The sequence below is a fragment of the Monodon monoceros genome, unplaced genomic scaffold (assembly GCF_005190385.1).
Source record: "Monodon monoceros isolate NGI ecotype Baffin Bay Population unplaced genomic scaffold, NGI_Narwhal_1 Super_Scaffold_7, whole genome shotgun sequence".
NCBI lineage: Eukaryota > Metazoa > Chordata > Mammalia > Artiodactyla > Monodontidae > Monodon > Monodon monoceros.
The window spans coordinates 71,427,883-71,446,496 of record NW_021703784.1 but is presented as its reverse complement, the minus strand read 5'-3'; the positions used below and the strand labels follow the sequence as shown (position 1 = coordinate 71,446,496).

The following is an 18,614-nucleotide window of genomic DNA, read 5'->3' as shown; positions in this document are numbered from 1 at the left end:
AAAAAAAAAAAAAAAAAAAAAAAAAAGAATCAGTAACAAGTCTGATGGGTCTGCTTAACTCCAGGGCGCAACTCCTGAACTTCATCCAGTAGGCATGGATGGACACACACTGGTCCCCTCTATGGACCACTTACTGAAGCAACCTGATGTTAATTTTTCCTACTCAGCCCCTAACACTTAATTCCAGCATATTCATGCCGTCATGCCCAGGAGGCAGGGCTGGGGGCATACCTAACTTTACACACCCTAGTGTGGGAAACACTGCCTTCCCACACGGCCATTCCTTCCACCCACGGGGTAGGAACTGTTCTGAGCCCCGATTCCTCTGCCTTTGGTTTCTTCTTTGAACGCCCTCTCGCGTCTAGATCTGCACATTCTTACAAACCCTTCAAGGCTGGAAAGAAGCATTTGCTCTCTGCCCACGCTTTGGAAAATCAGACCCAAAGCAAACATCTCTAGTGTGCATGGATGCTGTGGAATGTCAGGAAAGGGCTGCCGAGCCAAAGGGTGGGCCCGCCTGCCCGCCCAGTCCCTATGGGGAAAGTGGTTTGGGGGAGCGCTCCTGCTACAGGCTCCGGGAGCCCCGTAGGCTGAATGCATCGCTGCTTGGCCGCCCGGCAGCTTCTGGCCCAGTGACTACTCCCGCCTCCAAACAGTTTCTTCTCTCTGCTTCTGGGTTTCCACCCACCTCGCTGGCTGCTCTACTTCCTCTTCCTGAACCTCAGATATGAGAGAGTCCCAGAGCTCAGTCCTTGCCCCTCTGCCTCTTCGCCATCTCCATTCAACCCCTTGGAGAATCCCTCCAGCTTCCCAGCTTTCGAAACCACCGCTGAGGCCACGTCTCCCAAACCTCCACCTCCAGGAACTCCAGGCTGGCTGGCATCTCGACAGGGATGTCTCCTGGGCATCTCAAACTTTGCACGGTCAAACCAGAGCCGCTGATCCCCACCTGGCCCCGTGTGTGTCTCCCACTCATGCCAGAAACAACGCCGCCACACACCGAAGTCTTCAAGTGGCAGGTCTAGGAATATTCAAGGACTCTTCTCCTTCCCTCACAATCCACCTCACCACGTGCCCTCAACTTTCCAGAATATATCCTAAGTCCACCCGGGACTCATCACTAGCATCAATCACTCATTCCACCTAATATCTGAATGCCCGCGAAACAGACTGCCTACCTCCATGGAGCTTCAGCTGTAGACTGGGGGGCGGGGGCAAAGAAAAAATAACCAAGGAAAAGCTCCACGGCAGGTGGCGATATTTGCCGTGGTGAAAAATAAAATGGGAAGGGGGCTGTTGGGAGCGCTGGCTGGTGGTGGGGTGTTTTAGGCAAGGTGCCTAGGCCAGGCCTTACTGATGGGGTAGTAACACTGAGCAGAGGCCCGGAGGAAGCGGATCTCTGGGGAGGAGCACACCAGGCAGAGGGCACAGAAAGGGCAAAAGGCCCGGGGAGGTGGGGGTGTGAGTGGCCAGTTCAAAGAACAGGAAATGGGCCAGAGCAGCTGGTGGGGAGAGTGGCCGTCAGCCTCTTCCATGGTCTCCCTCCTCCACTCCCGCCCCACTATGTCCCTGACCCCCTGAACGGAGACTCCCACCTTTGTGAAGCTAATTCAGATGATCTCACGCTCCTGCTGAAAACTCTCCAAAGCCTCCTTATCACACAGGACATCAGCTGCAAGTTCACCTTGGCTTCAAAGCCTCACATGTCCTGGGCGCCGCCTCTGCATGGCTGGCCTTCCTTCCCACCACTTTCTCACGCGCCCATGACGCGGCAGCCAGGCTGGCTAGCCTCCCCTTTCTCAGACACACCGGGCCTGCTTCTGGGTTCTGTCGGGAGGGCTGCCCTGCTTGCTGGCAGGCAGAGTCGGCCACAGGTTTACGACGGCCCACCTCCTTCCCCTCCCAGGCACACTCATGTCACGTCTTCCCGCCAAGGTCGGAAGCCCTGCTCAGTGGACGGTGGGAAGAGGCCTGGTCCGCGACACACACCTGCAGGGCCTCCACACTCTCTCCCCTCCCCGCTTGCTGGCTGGACACTCAGCAGAGGACACGGGCCCGCGGCACAGAGGGAGCCTCGGTGCCGGCATCACCACACGGCAGGCCGCCTGCCCATGAGGGTTATCTGCGTTGGGTCTGGAAGGAAGCAGAGACCAACAGACGCAGGCAAAGGCGCTGACCTTTGCGACTGAGTTTGTCACAGCAGCTAGTGTTACCAACGAGAACTAACCAGGGGTTCTTCCTGGCACACAGATCTCGGCTGAAACGTCATCTCCTCAGAGGGGCCTTTCTGGACTACCCCGCCTGCAGTTGCCGCCAAGGTACTCTGTATCCCAACACACTGTTTCAGTTCCCAGCATGAACCCTTGGCACTATCTGATCCTTCTAGTTTATCCAGATTTCTGTGCTTAATGCCCGTCTCTCCCCCTGACATACAGGGTCTACACCGGAGCTGGGACGTGATCGTCTCGTCCACTGTCACCGGAGCCAAGAACAGCGCCTGGCACGGAGCAGATGCCAGGAGATGCAGCTCTACCGTTTCACGTCCCCGTAGTCCCTAATCCCCAGGGGTGGTTAATATTCTCTTTGGTCTCTCCAGAACCGTCTTGGGTAGTGTCCTGCTCACACAGGCTGGCATATGAGAAGTTTATACCAATACATAAAGAACAGATGAAGAGTTCCTTTTTCTCCTGGCCGGGAAACAAACAACTGGATTGAGATGCTCTGGGATAATGGCAGGTGAGTCACGGGCAGCCTTGTCCTTTATTTACCTCTTGGGCACTCTTCAGGTCAAACAGGACTCACGCTCCTGAACACCGGGTCTAACCCTCACACCAGCACACGGGGCCTCAGGCGGGCACTGCACTCCAGTGCTCAGCACTCCTCTCCACCCCCCCACTTGGGGTTTCACCCTTGCCCAGAATGGACGTGCCTGTCCGCACGGCCTCCCTCTTACCAGGGTGCTCCCCGAGAGAAGAGGAGCTGCTGACCTAAGTAAAGCAGACACCCTGACGAGGCCATGCTTCACTGGCAGGTGGGTTCATAAAAAAGTCAGGGCTCTACGCTCTGTCTCCTTGCTTGCACGGCCTGTCTCGTGTGCAGTCCGGGCAGGCGACGTGCTACAAAGGCCTGGCCCACCCTCTCACCCGCGTTCCCTGCACCCATCTGGTGAGCTGGCTTTGGGGACGCTGGTGCAGGCCGCTGTCTTCTGCGGGCAGGCTGAGTGGACCTGGGGATGGCGCCAGACCTGACCTCCTGAGATCGGAAGGAGGTTGCCCTGCACGCACGGGATCTGAGTCGGCCCTCACGAGCACCCAGTGATGCAGATCCCATTTTCATCAGTGAAGAAACTGAGGTATCTACCACTACCCCCGCCCCCTTGCCCAACCCTAGCTCGCTGGCTGTTCTGACCCCGGCCACAGCGGTCCTCTTTCCCCAGGCACTGTCTTATCTCGTGGAAATTGCCTTTCCAGACCACTTGAGCTCTGGTTCCTCTTTCACTCCTCGCCTGGTTATGCCAAGGGCTCTGATGGAACTCAGCCCTAGCTCTGATTGCCCTATTGCAGGGGCAATCCTTTTCACCGCTGCAGGGAGTCAGCTGTGCCACCTTCTGAGCAGACACCTGGGTCCCCGCCTGTCTGTCCCAAGCCATTCCTGACCTCTTTCTAGATTCTCGGCCTCATGTTCTGAGATGGGGCCCTGATGGAACAATGCTCAATGGGTGCTCGGTGGAAAGCACGGGAGCTTGGCTGGGCAAGAGGAGGTGACTCTTCCCTTCTACGTACCTCTCTGCCAAGGGCAACAGCACCTAAGCCAAGGCCAAGGGAGCAATTGCCTGTCTCACTCAACCAGCTGTGCTCCCAAAGGGCTCTGTACAAACTGACTCATTTACAGTCGACTGGGAGAGTTCATGGTGATGAATCACTCGACGAAATACAGAGCCCTTTGGTAAAGAGAATCGTCACTGAATTGCTCTGTTTTTTTAAAGTCTTATTTCTGAGTGCTGACCTCAGAGAAAGAGTCAACACTAAATGTTGATCAAAGAAGAAAAGTATAATCTCTCTAAGCCCCGTCACCCAAGTGAACCAGAATTTCAGCCCAAACTGCCAACACTTATACCATCATCTCCCTGTCAGAGCACAACGGCTGTTGTGCTCTTCACATCTACTTATCTTGTTCAATCCTTAGGATAGGATAAGGAGACAACTATTATCCCAATCTGACAAAGAAATGGAAACAAAGAGAGGTTAAGCCGTTTGCCCAAGATCAGCCAGTTAGTTAGTTATTTATTTATTTATTTATTTATTTATTTATTTATTTGTTTGTTTGTTTGTTTGTTTGTTTGTTTGTTTGTTTGCAGTACGTGGGCCTCTCACTGTTGTGGCCTCTCCCGCTGCGGAGCACAGGCTCCGGACGCGCAGGCTCAGCGGCCATGGCTCACAGGCCCAGCCGCTCCGCGGCACGCGGGATCCTCCCGGACCGGGGCACGAACCCACGTCCCCTGCATCGGTAGGTGGACTCTCAACCACTGAGCCACCAGGGAAGCCCCCAGCCAGCTAATTATGCACACCGATGCCAGCAGAACAGAAACTCGTTTCCTTTCTCTTTTAAACTCTCTGGTCCTAAAACACCGCAAGAATATGCACGGTCTTATGAACGCAAGACACAAAGGACCCCAAGGAACACAGCAGGACTCCTAGTCATTCCTGCTGGAGAGGGTTCCCAGGGGCCAAAGATGCCGTCTGACCCGAGTGACCCCGGCAGACAGAGACTTACAGAGAATTGGAGTGAGAGTTCCTCAGCAGGGGAGTGGAGCCCATGGGACCGTTGTGTGGTAACTTTGGTGAGGAAGGCAGAGAAGAATCCGTCATCTCCTCAATGTCTGAATGAGAGGATGCCGACTTGGGGGACTTCTTCTTCCCGAAGGCTTGCTTGAAGGAGCTGCGTAACTGAATACACAAGACCGTCAGCCTGGCAGGAGGTGAGACCACCCCTTAGGCCTCGGCAAAACGGAGACATGCAGAGTGAACAGCAAATTACTTCTCCCGCGGTTTCCCCCCAGCAATGAAAAAGGTTCCCAACAGCTCTCTCAAATCAGTGAATTAAGGGAAGAAGAGTTATCTGGTGTTGACAGCTCAGGGGACTGGACCTGTGGATAACATTCCATGCCTACTCTTGGCTCAAGACTAGATGCCAACAGCAAGACAGAGCCTGGCTCAGCAGATGGATGTCGAGAGGAGGAGGTGACACAGCAACAAAGCGGGGTGCTCAGACACGGTGACGGGTGCAGATGAGGTTAGTCATATCAATGGATGGGTTAGCTTGGTATCTGATATTCACGTTGGTCTTGCTTACCTCATTGACCTGCCAGAGAAAACGCAAGCAAAAATGGGGAAGGGGAAGGAAAAAAGACAATTTTTAACAGAGAAAGCCAGTGACAGGGAAAGCTTCGGACTTTTCAGACATGACATGGCTAATAATAAACACCATACAGAGAGGAGGTTTCCGGTAGGATCAAGAATCTTTCAAAGCATTAAGGGCATCCTCCTCTATTATGGAAGGAGAGGAAGAGAGAGTCTGGAGGCCCCTATAATCCGAGCTCTGCAAGCTTCTCTGTCTGGTTGAAATGACTGTCCCACCCTCCTATACTCCTCACTCTTTTCCGGCCTTTTATCAGTCATCTATAAGCCTTATTATTATTATTATTTTTTGGCATGTCTTCTTTTCTTAGCAAGGGTAGCTTCTTTGCTGCACTGGTCCCAACATGGCTGCATAGCTCTTTGATATGTATACTTAGGAGCTGCTGCAGTCCTTCTATACACGTAATATAATAAAAGCAGAAAATTAGCTGTCTCGCTTCTTGCTCAAAAAAATGATATTTTAAAGAAATGTATTAACCATATTGGGAAAAAGGAACTGGTATATCACAGATTCCCCAAACCACGAGATGGATCTGAAAAGTCTAGTGAGAACATAAAGAATTTAAAGTGCGAGGTCTGCTCTGAAAGCCATGATAAGCATGTATTTTTCTAGGCCAAAAAATAAAGTTTCATTTTGAAAAATGTCTCTTAAAAAGTAATTGCCTTTTTCTAAAGTCTTTTTTCTCCTACTGAAAACGTATTCTGGACATTTTCTTAGCCATTGTGAAATTCAGAAAATGGGCCGTTCTGAAATAATGGGAATTGTCTCCCATCAAAGTTTCACCCGTAACAATCTGCTTGTCCGGCTTGTGGGCGAGTCCGGATCCCATTTCTCTCCCATTTCCTACTTATGGCTGTATTTCCAGAGAGTAGCCATAGAAAGAGAAGGGTTTGGTGTACGTCAACCTAAATCCTTGCCTCAACCTCTGGTAAAATGCTCGGCATTAGAGCAGACAAAATCAAGCTCTGGGATTCCGAGGATGCCAATTATCCATCCTCCCCAATTGCACCGGTAACCAAGAGTTGTCTTAAAATAAACGAGTTTTATTTCCGGAATTAAAGAAAATGGATAAACATGATTTTTCATAGAAAATAACTCTCATCACGTTGATAATTAAATCAGACCGTATTTATCAACAGCACATTAGAAACATGAGTTAATTCTGTTGGTTTAAGTCATAGCAAAGGAGTTGACTAAAAGCCATTAGTAACGTAAGGAAAAATTTCATCGGAACAATGAGAGGACCACACTGAACTGGCCTTTCGGCTTGCCTCCGATGCGAGCCATCAATAGGCAAAATGACTAAATCCTCGACTCCTCCATCAGGAGACCTCGCCACCCATCCAAGATAACACAAGATGAGGGGGAAGTGTATGGAATGAATGAGGACGATGAAGCTACTGTGAAAACACGATGCTGTCAGCATTGACAAACGGGGTCCTGTGAGTCCTGGCCAACTTCAGATCAACCTGGGGTGTCCCTGCACTGAAGTCGGCGGGCGGCAAACGTCTGTCAGAACTGACAGTCACAGCCCTGACAGCAGAACTAAAAATTGGGTGGGGAGAGGGGAGTGGAATTTCCCAAGAAGAATGGGAAAAGCTGTTCAAGAGGCCACTGTACAGAAGGCCAAGTAGCTCGATGGGATTATGGAAACGTGGAGAAACACCGCATTGGACACTGGTTCTATTATATTTGCTATTTTGAGGTATGATTTCCACCACCCCCCCCCCAATTTAGAACCACTCACTAACTGCTAACAAGTACATTATGAAGCTTTAACTTACAGCAAACGGTCAAAAAAATTTCAAAGACAAGGGTGGGTGATTTAATGCTATCATAGGCAACTATGTAAATAAATAAGATAAGGACTATGGTGATGGGATAACTAGTGATACATATTCCAAACACTACTTTGGAACTAAGGAAAAAACCACTTAAGAGTAACTTTGCTCTAGTAACTGGAACTCTGTGGCCAGCGTATGAGGAGGAAGAAATGACACATATGCAATGAAAGATGAGTGCTTCACGTAGTCTCATGAAACAGAAAAACTACAAAGAGGTAGTGATTTCATAAATCCTAGGGTTTGCCTGAGCACCAGGCTGATTTTAGTAGAAACCTGTCCACAAGCCACTTCTCTGGATTGACTTCCAAAGGTCTATGTTGTGAAGTTAAGAGCTAGCCTGGGCTTTATCTGGGGCACACCGTCTCCAAGCCTGACTCTGCTAGTGCCCACGAGAGTCTTTGGATGCACACTTACCCAATTCTTTCTCTTCTTCTTCTTTGAATCACTCTCTATGTTGCTGCCCACGCTGGAGTGACTGGTGGCACTGTTGATGCTGGAGACGCTGTCGGAGGAGTGCTGTCTGCGGATACGGAGGTCTGCGGACTGGGAGGTACCATTTCCTGGAGACCCAAGGCAGGACATCAGGAGTTGCTGACTTGAGCCCCTTCCTTTGCCCCAGGATTTACACCTAAATCCACACACCCAAGGACTAGGAGCTATTTCCCATTAGACATCGCCTTCTGTTCCGCAATGCTGGGGTTTTTTTTAATTAAATTTTTTTTTTTTTTTTTTGCGGTACACAGGCCTCTCACTGTCGTGGCCTCTCCTGTTGCGGGGCACAGGCTCCGGACGCGCAGGCTCAGGGGCCATGGCTCACGGGCCCAGCCGCTCTGCCGCATGTGGGATCCTCCCGGACCGGGGCCCGAACCCGTGTCCCCTGCATCGGCAGGCGGACTCTCAACCACTGCGCCACCAGGGAAGCCCCCTGCGATGCTGGTTTTAAGGTCCTTGGGTAGCCGAGTGCCACGCCCTCTTTGGTCAATTAAAGGAGGGCTCTCTCCACTTTACAAAACAGAAGTCAGGGGAGGCTTAGTGATCCCCCACACTCACTCTTTCGAGCTAAAATGTGTCTGTGAGTGGTGGCAATAGTCATCTGTGTCGTGAGTGCCCCTCCTTTGCTCTCCCCGCTCCTCCCGCACCAGCCTTCTTTCATGCCCTTGGACATGCCAAGCCCATGTCCTCTCACCACCTTACAGGTGTCATTCTCTCTTCCTGGGATGCTCTTCTCCCTCTGCTCTGCCTGGCCAGCTCTTGCCAATCCTTCCCACGTCACCTCTAGCCTCGCTTTCCCAGGAGGTCTGACGTTTGAGATAACAGTGGTACCAGAAATAACACTGCCCAGAACAGTAGTGAGACCAAAATAAAGTTTGCAGGCAGTGTTCCTCACAATCACAGAACGACCCTGACAGCCCGGTCTTTAAGAGCACTGGTTTCAGGGGCAGACTAGGGTTCTCGTCCCATTTCTGTTTCTCACACTCTGTGGCCTCAGGATGGGACTCTCGCCTCTAAAATTCAGTACTCCCCTCAGCATAGTGCGGAGGACCAGCATTGCACTCGTAAGCGTGTTGTGGAGAGAAAATGGAATAATGAAATCATGTAAACACTGAGCATAGTGCTTAGAACATGGTGAATGTTCCATAAATGTTAACTCTCACCATTACTTTTCTTTCGGTTCTCTTAATATCATTTTCTGGATGTAACTCCTCCTCATGCCCATATCTCCCCCCACCCCCAAGTAAGATACACAAGGACAAAGCAATCCTTCCAGAATATTTTCCGGGACAAATGAGAGACGAACCCATTTCAGGCTGTCCCAGGTCCATATGTAAATATCAAAGCATTAGTGAAGTTAAGGCTCTGAAATACTTTGACACTTTGCCAACAGAGATGTATTTTCTTCCATTTTGAGATACATCAGAGAAGATGAGCTGGAATAGCTGTTTTCCTAGAGGCTGGAAGCAACTGGATTAAGTGCCTTCTAGGACCTGTCCGACTGACATGGACACCCACCCTCTGGCGGGGAGGTTGCATCATATATTGTCAAGGGAGGGTTCCTAAGGGCAGGCAGGTCGCTGGTCTGAGGCTGTTTCTCTCCCTTTACCTTTGCAGTTGAGCTCTGGGGTGTTTATTACCCCATTAATGGCCGCCTGGGCAGCTGCGTTCTGTTTCTTCAGCAGCTCAATGGTTTTTCTTAACTCATTCAGTTCTGAATCCTGAGGAACAGAAAAAAACAGTGGTCATCCCCAAATCATTTTGTATCGAGTTCAGCTGAAGTACAACTTAGCGTCAGCTTAGAGGAGGGTAGAGAATGAAGGAGTTGCAGGAAACGTTTTTCTCAAACATTAGGTTGAATCAGTTTATAATAGGCACATGTGAGTACATCAACGCAGAAGGAATAGGACTCAGATCTGTTGCCGATGCAGTTAACTGCCACTCCATCTAGGTCATATTTTCACTCAGCAGACCTATTCTTTCAGATTCAATTCCAACAGTCCAACAAGCACACTAAAATCTATGCAACTCTCTGGAATACAAGAGAATAATGTTTTTAGGTTTGTTGTTAATTCCAAGCAGGGAGGAAAGAAGCATTCTTTCTGCTTTACCTTCTGCTCAGCCGTCATGGTTAAGCTCTGGAGCCTGATTGTCATGTTTCCAAGACTCTGTTCAAAGGCCGCCACAAGGTGAGCCTGGAGGGGAAAGACACATTTCCCTTCAGTCACATTATCTTGCAAGGTAGGAGTGCCTAAAGGGTGCCAAGGTCTCAAAGACGGAAATCCAAATGGAGCCACGTGGGTTAACCCGTCGACTTCTTCAGCCTCTTGAGCTCCACCTCGCACCACTCTCTGGGATCCAGTTACTCTAGACTTTCACGTCCTTCACGCCCCGTGCTTCTTCCCACCTTAGGGCCTTTCTGCATGCTCTCCCCGCTGCCTGGAATGCTCTTCTCCCAACTGCCTCCCTAACTGATTTTCACCCATCCTTCTCGACAGACCTCAGCGCATGCCTTCCAGACACCCCCAGATTGGGTTGGTTCCCTCCCATTCACTCTCACAAGCACACTGGACCGCACTGTGGTATCACAGTCAAACACACACACACTCTTGTGATTGCTGATTTACGCCAGTCTCCACTACACTGCAGGATGACCTTTTGTTCCCCAAGCACCAAGCTCATAGTAGAGCCTCACGTTGAGCGCGTTTGTAGGATAAATGAACAAAGTGGTTGGCAGATGTTGCTTGTTATAATCCTGGTTAATAAAAAAGCCACTGAAAGGCCCATCTGCTACCTCCTTAGAGAACCTGCCCACTGTTTTCCCTGGAGTTATGACTTTCCCTGGGGCTCCCCTGCACTTTTGTATCCCTGTTAGAAGACAGCATCAGACACACCATTATTTTACATTTTACAAAGACAGTTTTCAAAATGCCGCCAATTATAGTTGAAATATGCATCCAATTTTCAGAGATGTGAAAAACATGAAAAAAATATATACCATAGAAATTGAGAAATGTGATGCTTCCCTATCTGCCCCTTTCTCTGAAACCCTCTTCAAGGGCAAGATGCAACTCTGTCCCCCAACACTAAGCCTTTTTCCTTCTTCCACAGAGCAGCAGGTGAAATATTAGTTAGTTGACCTAGGATCCTGATAATATTGTTAAAACCAAAAATAAAGAATGGACAACTCATCTAATCCTACTGGCCTCAGTTTCTTCATCTATAAAATGGAAGCAATATCTATGTTCCTCCCAGGGTGATTGTGAGCACTGAATGAAACAATATAGTTGAAAATGACCTATAAACTGTTAAGGAATTGCAAAACACAGGAATGACTAGAGACTACAGGGAAAGGAAGGGGTTTGGGACTGAGAAAGGGACGAAAGATACTATGAGAACACAGGTGTGGAGACATCAAGAAAGGGTTCTAGGAGCGGGGTGGGTCGATACACAGAAGGTCACAGGAGGAATCAGAAGGACCAGCAAGACACTTGAGTCTTGGGAGAAGTGAGATCTGATGGTTCTGGAAACTTCTAGAGGAAAAGGTGACGGATGCACAGAGTGAAGAAGACAAGGGTGGGAGGGGAGCCGTCACCCTGTGCTGTGAGGAGGGTCAGGGTCAGTGGACATTTCAGTCTGAGGAGGAGAGACTTGACGGGTGAGTGAGAGGCCTCGGTTACTGGACTTCATCAAACAGGGAGATGGAGGATAAGACATCTCTAGGATCAAGTGCTGAGTCTCTTTTCCATTGGCCAGGGAGCAAGGGCACTTGAGATAGAAATGTTAAGTGGACTGGCCAGCTTCTTTCTGATTGCATGCTCTCTCTTTATTAAAAATTGAGAAAATGCCTTTGCATTTTAAAATAAAGAGATATGCTTTAGTTTGCCGGGGACAATGTGGCAGAACAAAAGCCAACCAATTCAAGACATTCACAAAGTGAATGAAGCCAGGACATGGATGTGAGAAAGAATGACTGCTACCCTTGCATTTCAAAGGAATGACAAGGTCAAATTTAAATGACAAAATTTCCACTTATTTCAGTTCTCGTTTGATTGCCCCAAGATTCTATTTGTGGGCATTCAACATTTCTCTTCAGTTAAAAGCAAAAGCAAAAACCTGACCCCATGAAGACTGCTATCAAGAGAGTGATTTTGCAACTCAAGAAGGAACCACATTTGCTCTGAAGAACCAGAGGATTGCATTTTGCTGGTGAGCAAAAGGACTGACTTTGTGTCATGGTCTTGATTATGAAAATATGGGCCAGGAGGCTGGTTTAGAGCCGCACAACAGCCTTCTCAGCAAGCAGCAATCTCGTATTCCCAGGAAAACAAACACAAGTGGTATAAAGACACTCAGAGAAGGTGGCTTTGAGTAGTTTGTCCTAGAAAAACAAACACAGCTTGGCCTGCAAGAAAGATGGCAGACAGTAAAACACGTTAGCACTGCTGGCGGTGTGTGGCAAGACTAAATATTTACTTTAAAACAATACTGGGACTTCCCTGGTGGCGCAGTGGTTAAGAATCCGCCTGCCAAAGCAGGGGACACAGGTTCGAGCCCTGGTCCGGGAAGATACCACATGCCACGGAGCAACTAAGCCCGTGCGCCACAACTACTGAGCCTGCGAGCAACAACTACTGAGCCCACGTGCCACAACTATTGAAGCCCATGCGCCTAGAGCCCGTGCTCTGCAACAAGAGAAGCCACAGCAATGAGAAGCCTGCGCACCACAACGAAGACTAGCCCCTGCTCACCGCAACCAGACAAAGTCTGTGCGCAGCAACCAAGACCCAACGCAGCCAAAAATAAATTAATTAATTTAAAAAAAGAAAAGAAAAAAAAGAAAACAATACTGGATTCAACAGCTTTTGTGAAGAGCAAAACGTACTTCTGAAACAATAATAACGTGTGAGAGATCTCATTCTTCTCGATCAGAGAGGACAGTTCCAAATGGCCCAATGTAAGGTCCCTTGGGGAAGCATGAGGTCACTGGAGGAATTAATCCAAGTTCATTGATAAGTAAATTACTTACTATTTTTTCATTAGTAAGGGGCAGCCATTGGCAGCTGTAATTCTTAACTAGGGGAGTAGCTCCAAATCACTTGCTGCCAAACCTCACAAGTTTCGAGGAGACCCCTGGCTCACCGGGTCTGGGGTAGGTGCTGGATTCGAATGCACGCATCTGGTTACTGAGATGAAGACTACCCACAGAAGAATACCTCTGCCATCTTAACTAGGCTCTAAGCCTCAAATTTCAGATCTAACATCAATTTCTGATCTTCTTTGGATAGAGTTACCGATGGAGGAAGAAGTCAAGAAAATAAAGGATTATAAAACACACAGTAGGGCTTCCCTGGTGGCGCAGTGGTTGAGAGTCCGCCTGCCGGTGCAGGGGACACGGGTTCGTGCCCCAGTCCGGGAAGATCCCACATGCCACGGAGCGGCTGGGCCCGTGAGCCATGGCCGCTAAGCCTGCGCGTCCGGAGCCTGTGCTCCGCAACAGGAGAGACCACAGCAGTGAGAGGCCCGCGTACCGCAAAAAAAACCCCCAAAAAACAAAAAACAAAAACCACACAATAGCCTAGTATATTAGGGTTTTGAAAAAAACCCCAAAGATTTCCAGAAATGTAAGAGAGCTCGGGAGAATGAATAGTTATGGGTAGTTACCAATTATTGAGCCTATAATCAAGGTCAAGCACTGTGCTAGGTACTTCATGTGCAGACTTTAAAGTGAAACGGAAAGTTTCCTTGAGTAGACTCAGGCTCAAGCCAGGAATTATGTGGGCAAAAGCTGCAGATAAATATTAATTACCTCCCTGGTCCAAAGAAGACAAGTTTTTGAAGTTGCTTTTCATTTTAACAGCATGCTGGGAGTCACGCAGGTGGCTTTCTGACAGGCTCACACACAAACGGATGTGTGATCTCAAGCTGGGTTGTGCGCTCCCAAGCAGGAAGTCCTGCCTCTGAGGCATCTCAGCACCTTCCAAAACCTCAGGCTCTGCCTTCTGAGCCTCAGCCCTCGTCAACTCACGGCTCTGCGGGCTCCTTTATAGACTGATCTGATGGGGTAGGAGATCTCTGCCTCTACTCTGACCCCTCACATCCTATAACCACACCACAGTTAGGAAGCTGACTTAACCACCTAACAGCTGAGAGCCTCCATGATGTGGCCTGACCCTTGCATTTCTTCGATGCCTCCCTCCTTTCCACTTCCTTCCCCCCTCCACCCCAGCCTCTTCCCCACATCCAAGCCATAGATTCTAATTACACTGAGCTATTTATAGCTTCCAAATGCACCGTGGGCTTTTGCACGAATTACTCTTTGGTTAGAATGCTGTCCTTCCCATGCATCCTCCCCTACACAGCATTCATCAGATGTCACCTCCTCCAGGAAGCCTTTCCTGACTTCTTCCAGCCCTACCAAGACTGATCTAGGTGCTCCTCCTATATATTCCCGCAACCTTCACCCTTTATTGCTATCACAACAGCTATCATGTTATAGCAAAACTGTTTTGTCTCTCTGCTGTACCAGACAAAGAACACTAAGATGACAGTGATTGTGCCTGCTCTGCTGTTGAACCCACAGTACCCGGGGCGTAGTTGGCACTCAAACAGTTGCCGAATCGAATGCCAGTTGGCAGTGCCTCCTGAACACGTACTTGTGTATATTATAATTACAGAGCGGTCAGCTATTTACTGTGGAGCCTTAGATTTTTTTTTTTTTTCTCTTAAGATGAAAATTTTCAGAAAGAGAAAGGGAAATGAACATTTCTGAGCACTTAATCTATTTCGGGTACTGATCACATGACACCCCTGAGAGCTAAACATTATCATTCCCCAACACACAGATGAGCAAAGGCAGGCTCAGAAGTTAAAGAATTTGCCCAAAGCACAATGCCAGTAAGTGTCAGAGCTGACACTCACACCCACGATGCTAAAGTCTATGTCCTTTTTATTATACCACACTGCTTCTATAATGCTCAGAGGTAGCAATGGCTACCGCCCTGGGTCTGTACTCACATTTGCTGTCAGCTGGGTGGTCAAAGCGGAAACCTTCTCCTGGGAGGCATCCAGCTCCCGCCGTAGTTTGCGAATCTAAAGACGACAGGGCACAGAGTTACTTGCTTTGGGAGTCTACTTACAGGCTGAGCTGGGAGAAATAATTGATAATAGCGAAAGACGAAATCCAACTAGCCAACTCTTCCTTACCTCTGACTGGCATTTTTCTTCTGGCTGTAAAGAAAAACAGAGAAGAAATTAGACCAGTTGAGAAGCTAAGAACAGTATAATCCTGCCTACAGGGAGTACCATATTTGGACACTTACAGCAGTCTTAAAGATTCATTAGTTTCTTTCCTGATGGACTTCTCAGGATAAAGTGGTTCAATTAATATGACCAATCAGAAAGGCCAAATACGAACAGCACATTATTTTAGGAAACGAGAAAGAATTAGGAAATACGCTCCTGTTTTCGTTGTGAGGAGCCCCCTGTCCCCATGTGGAGATGACGACAGGGAGAAGCTGTGATGAGAAGGGGGTACGCTAGGGCAGAGTTGCCAGATTTAGCAAATAAAAAAACAGAACACCCAGTTAAGTTTGAATTTTTTTTAGTTTAAGTATGTCCCATACAATATTGGGGACACACTTATAGTAAAAAATTATACGTTGTTTACCTGAATTTCAAATTTAACTGGGCATTCTGTATGTAATCTGGCGATCCTACCTGGGAGGCAGGGAGGACGGCTCATAGATTAATTGCGCCCCGTTTTATCCCTCCCTCTCATCTCCCTAGGGCACTGAAGCAGCAGGTCAGGAAGGTTCCTGAAGTGAGGGGGCGCTGGGAACCCCGTCAGCCAGCCTGGTGACTCCCCTGGTTGTAAGGAAGAAGGTGGCCTGTCCCTTCCTGCTGCTCCATCTCTAGTCCCCCAGTTACCTGTGACCCTGGGGAGTAAAGACGAAGCCTGTAGGCCCTCTTACTGGCAAAGCCTTCCATACTGGGCCCTGGGTCTGGGGTGACACAGTAGTCGGCCGGCCAGAGACTACGAGCTACTTACCTCTTCCCATAGGGGGAGCCCACATGGCTTGGGGGGACCTGCAGCAGGGGGAACTATTCCTTCTCTCCTCTGGGGTTCCCAAGGGGGGTCCATAAATGAAGAAACCCCCAACCCTCCCCAACTGCCCCCGCAAACACACCCTTTCTTGGAAATATTGGAAGTCTTCCTGCCCTTCTCTCCACACCCCACCATTTGCAGTTCACTGGGGTGGAACAGTGACTTGGGAGCCAGGTAGGTGAGTGAAAATCAGGAAGGACCCTATTTTGTCCTTGAGTCCTCTATGTGTGTCCTAATCCAATTTCACTAGTGATAAACCCATTCTTTTAAAAAGTCAGCATCTGGTTTCTGGCTTCTACTTCTCGATTAGTTCAGGGTGCAGAGGGGTATGACTCATTAGGCCCCATAGTCCCTGTACCTAACAGCTGGGACAGGTGGGTAGCCCTTTCCTGTCTGACCGCCCTTCACGTCCTGCTCCCATCGCCCTCACTCCTGGTCCTGCCCCAGAAAGCCCTCCCTCCAGGCTGTATTTTAACAACAGTAACTAATTGTTAGGTACACTGGGGCCAAATCAGTTAATCCTTGCAGTAACTCCACAAAGTAGGTTTGTATTCCATCTGAGGCTCAGAGAGGTCAGATATCTTGCCTAAAGTCACACAGCTGGACAATCTCCCCATCTAAGAAACACTTTCAGGAGAAGGTTTGGAGAAGTCCTCAGGGCTTACTCTGCCCTCTCTGATAATATTCAGCCATCTCTCTTTGTCTGTCTGTCTGCCTGTCCATCAATTCATCCCCACCACCATCAGATATTTATTGATTTCTAACTCTGTGTCAAGCACTGTTTTAAGAACCTGGGATACAGCTGTGAACATGACCAAGTCCCTCACATCTTATGTTGCTTACGTTCTGGTAATAATAGGTAGCATTTTATTGAACACTTACTATATGCCAGAGACGGTTCCAAGCACTTGACATTCATTATTCATTTAATCCTCATAACAACCCTTTCAGAAGGTAGTGATATAATTTGCTCATGGCTACAGCTGATAAGTGATAGAACTGGGATTGGATCCAAGGTAGTCTGGCTCCAGAGCCTATGATCTTAACCAGCACTTTCTCCTGCTCTGACTATAGCGACATTCTCCTGGAGGCCTTCCAGAAATAAGGCCCTGGCTTCTGAGTCTGATCCAAAGGAGAAAAGTTAATGGTGATAACGTCATAGCTATCTAACATTTGGGAGGCGAATGGAGGTCTGTTAGCAGGCTGAACCATCCACGGAAGACCAGCCCTACCTCTAAACACTTCTATCAACAGCCTTCCTTGGGCGGCTGCCACTGTCTGTCTCGGTGCCCACCTGTCTCTGGGGTTGGAATCCTGTTCTCAACAGCAGCCTGGAGAAACCATGTGTTTTGTATCTTGCCCCAGCTGCTGCTGCTCTTCTGTACATCTGGGAACTCCGAGAGAAGCTCCGGGCCTCTCTCCACTAGGCAGTTCCCCTGGGAACTCAACTGTTGCTCCCTACCAACCAAGAAAGCAAATCTCATGCCAGATGTGGCCTCTTCAGTGTTTTTCTACTCCAAGGGCCGGCCACGACCTCTTCATGGCATTTATTTAGCAACAGGCTGTCTTTTCTTTCCTTTGTAATTAAAATTACAGGCAAATTGCAGCCAGAATGAACATTATTGAATATCTAAGAATTACAGGGATTTCAGGGGGGAGAAAGCCTACTACCATCCAATAAGAGCCTTTAAAACACTCTGGTCTTAAGCAGACTCTTTGGTCTGGGTTGGTGGCAACTTAAAGAGACTCCAAGGATCTCTTTTTAGACAACAAATACGAACTTATTTACCTTTTCATTTACAAAGGCGCCTGAGCATTTGTTTCTGAATTTCATCATCACCAAGGAGCTAATAATAGATAAGGGACCACACACCACTGCTTGGTGGTAGCAGAGTCCAGCCAGACTTGCAGTTTTCCTTGGAATTAGCACACCACTCCATCATGAAAATATTCAAAGGTTAGAGTATTTTGTAAAAAGTCTGCAAAAGCAACTTACATTCTCAGAGAAGGCACATATAAAGAACAGTACATGGGAACCTTTGACTCACTGACTAGTGGAATGTCAGAGGTTGTAGGGACCTCGGAGACCAACTGGCCTAGCTCCCTGAGGCCAAGGGCAAAATGGAGACCCCCAGAATAAGGAGGTAATTTGTCCAATGTCAAATGTCAAACAGTAAGGGAAAAACTATGAATAGGCCTCGGGTCTCCTGCTATCCAGATAAACATGGAATTAAAAATTATTATTATCAGGTCTTTGGTAATTTGTGAATTTGTATCAACTCAGAAAGGACAATTTCAAATTTCATGAAAACACGAACTTCAGGTCCACACACCTAGAACAAGAGCTACTGAAAGAGAGGCCTGTAGCTGTAAGAACTCCCGGTGGTTGGCGTGAAGGGGAAGCAGCCAGGAACTGCAAGTGATGGCTTCCTGCATCTGAGTTCTCACAGGTGGAGGAGCTCGTGCTCTTTCCCTCCCAGGCTGGCTGACGCAGGCCAGCCCCCATTTTTCACTTTTCTGAATGAAAAGTGTGTTGACAGGAAACCCTGGGAACTCCCTGGGAAAACATGGGGTTTGGGCACTGAAATGTCTGGTATGGCTGCCCTGCACCAACCCTGTGAAACTAGAGTTCCACACGCCCCCCAGGCCCCCCCGCCCCAACCCTCCGTGCCTCTGGCTTCCTCTTTCGGCAGCAGGCTCCTCTCTCCACCTAAACCGCGCCCTCAGGGCTCAGCCCAGAGCCTGGCATATAT

General features: G+C 48.8%; 1 protein-coding gene across 6 annotated transcripts in view; it reads right to left on the bottom strand.

Moving 5' to 3' along the window:
* The window catches only part of NAV2 (neuron navigator 2), a 396,738-nt gene that overhangs the window by 30,545 nt on the left and 347,579 nt on the right, over window positions 1–18,614 (bottom strand). For all 6 annotated transcript variants that reach the window (XM_029208228.1, XM_029208230.1, XM_029208231.1 and 3 more), the window contains 6 exons: window positions 14,961–14,984; window positions 14,772–14,846; window positions 9,866–9,949; window positions 9,364–9,475; window positions 7,677–7,822; window positions 4,774–4,946 (listed from right to left, as the gene is read on the bottom strand). In XM_029208228.1, the coding sequence (XP_029064061.1) occupies window positions 4,774–4,946; window positions 7,677–7,822; window positions 9,364–9,475; window positions 9,866–9,949; window positions 14,772–14,846; window positions 14,961–14,984 (614 nt within the window). The remainder of the gene's footprint in view (window positions 1–4,773; window positions 4,947–7,676; window positions 7,823–9,363; window positions 9,476–9,865; window positions 9,950–14,771; window positions 14,847–14,960; window positions 14,985–18,614) is intronic.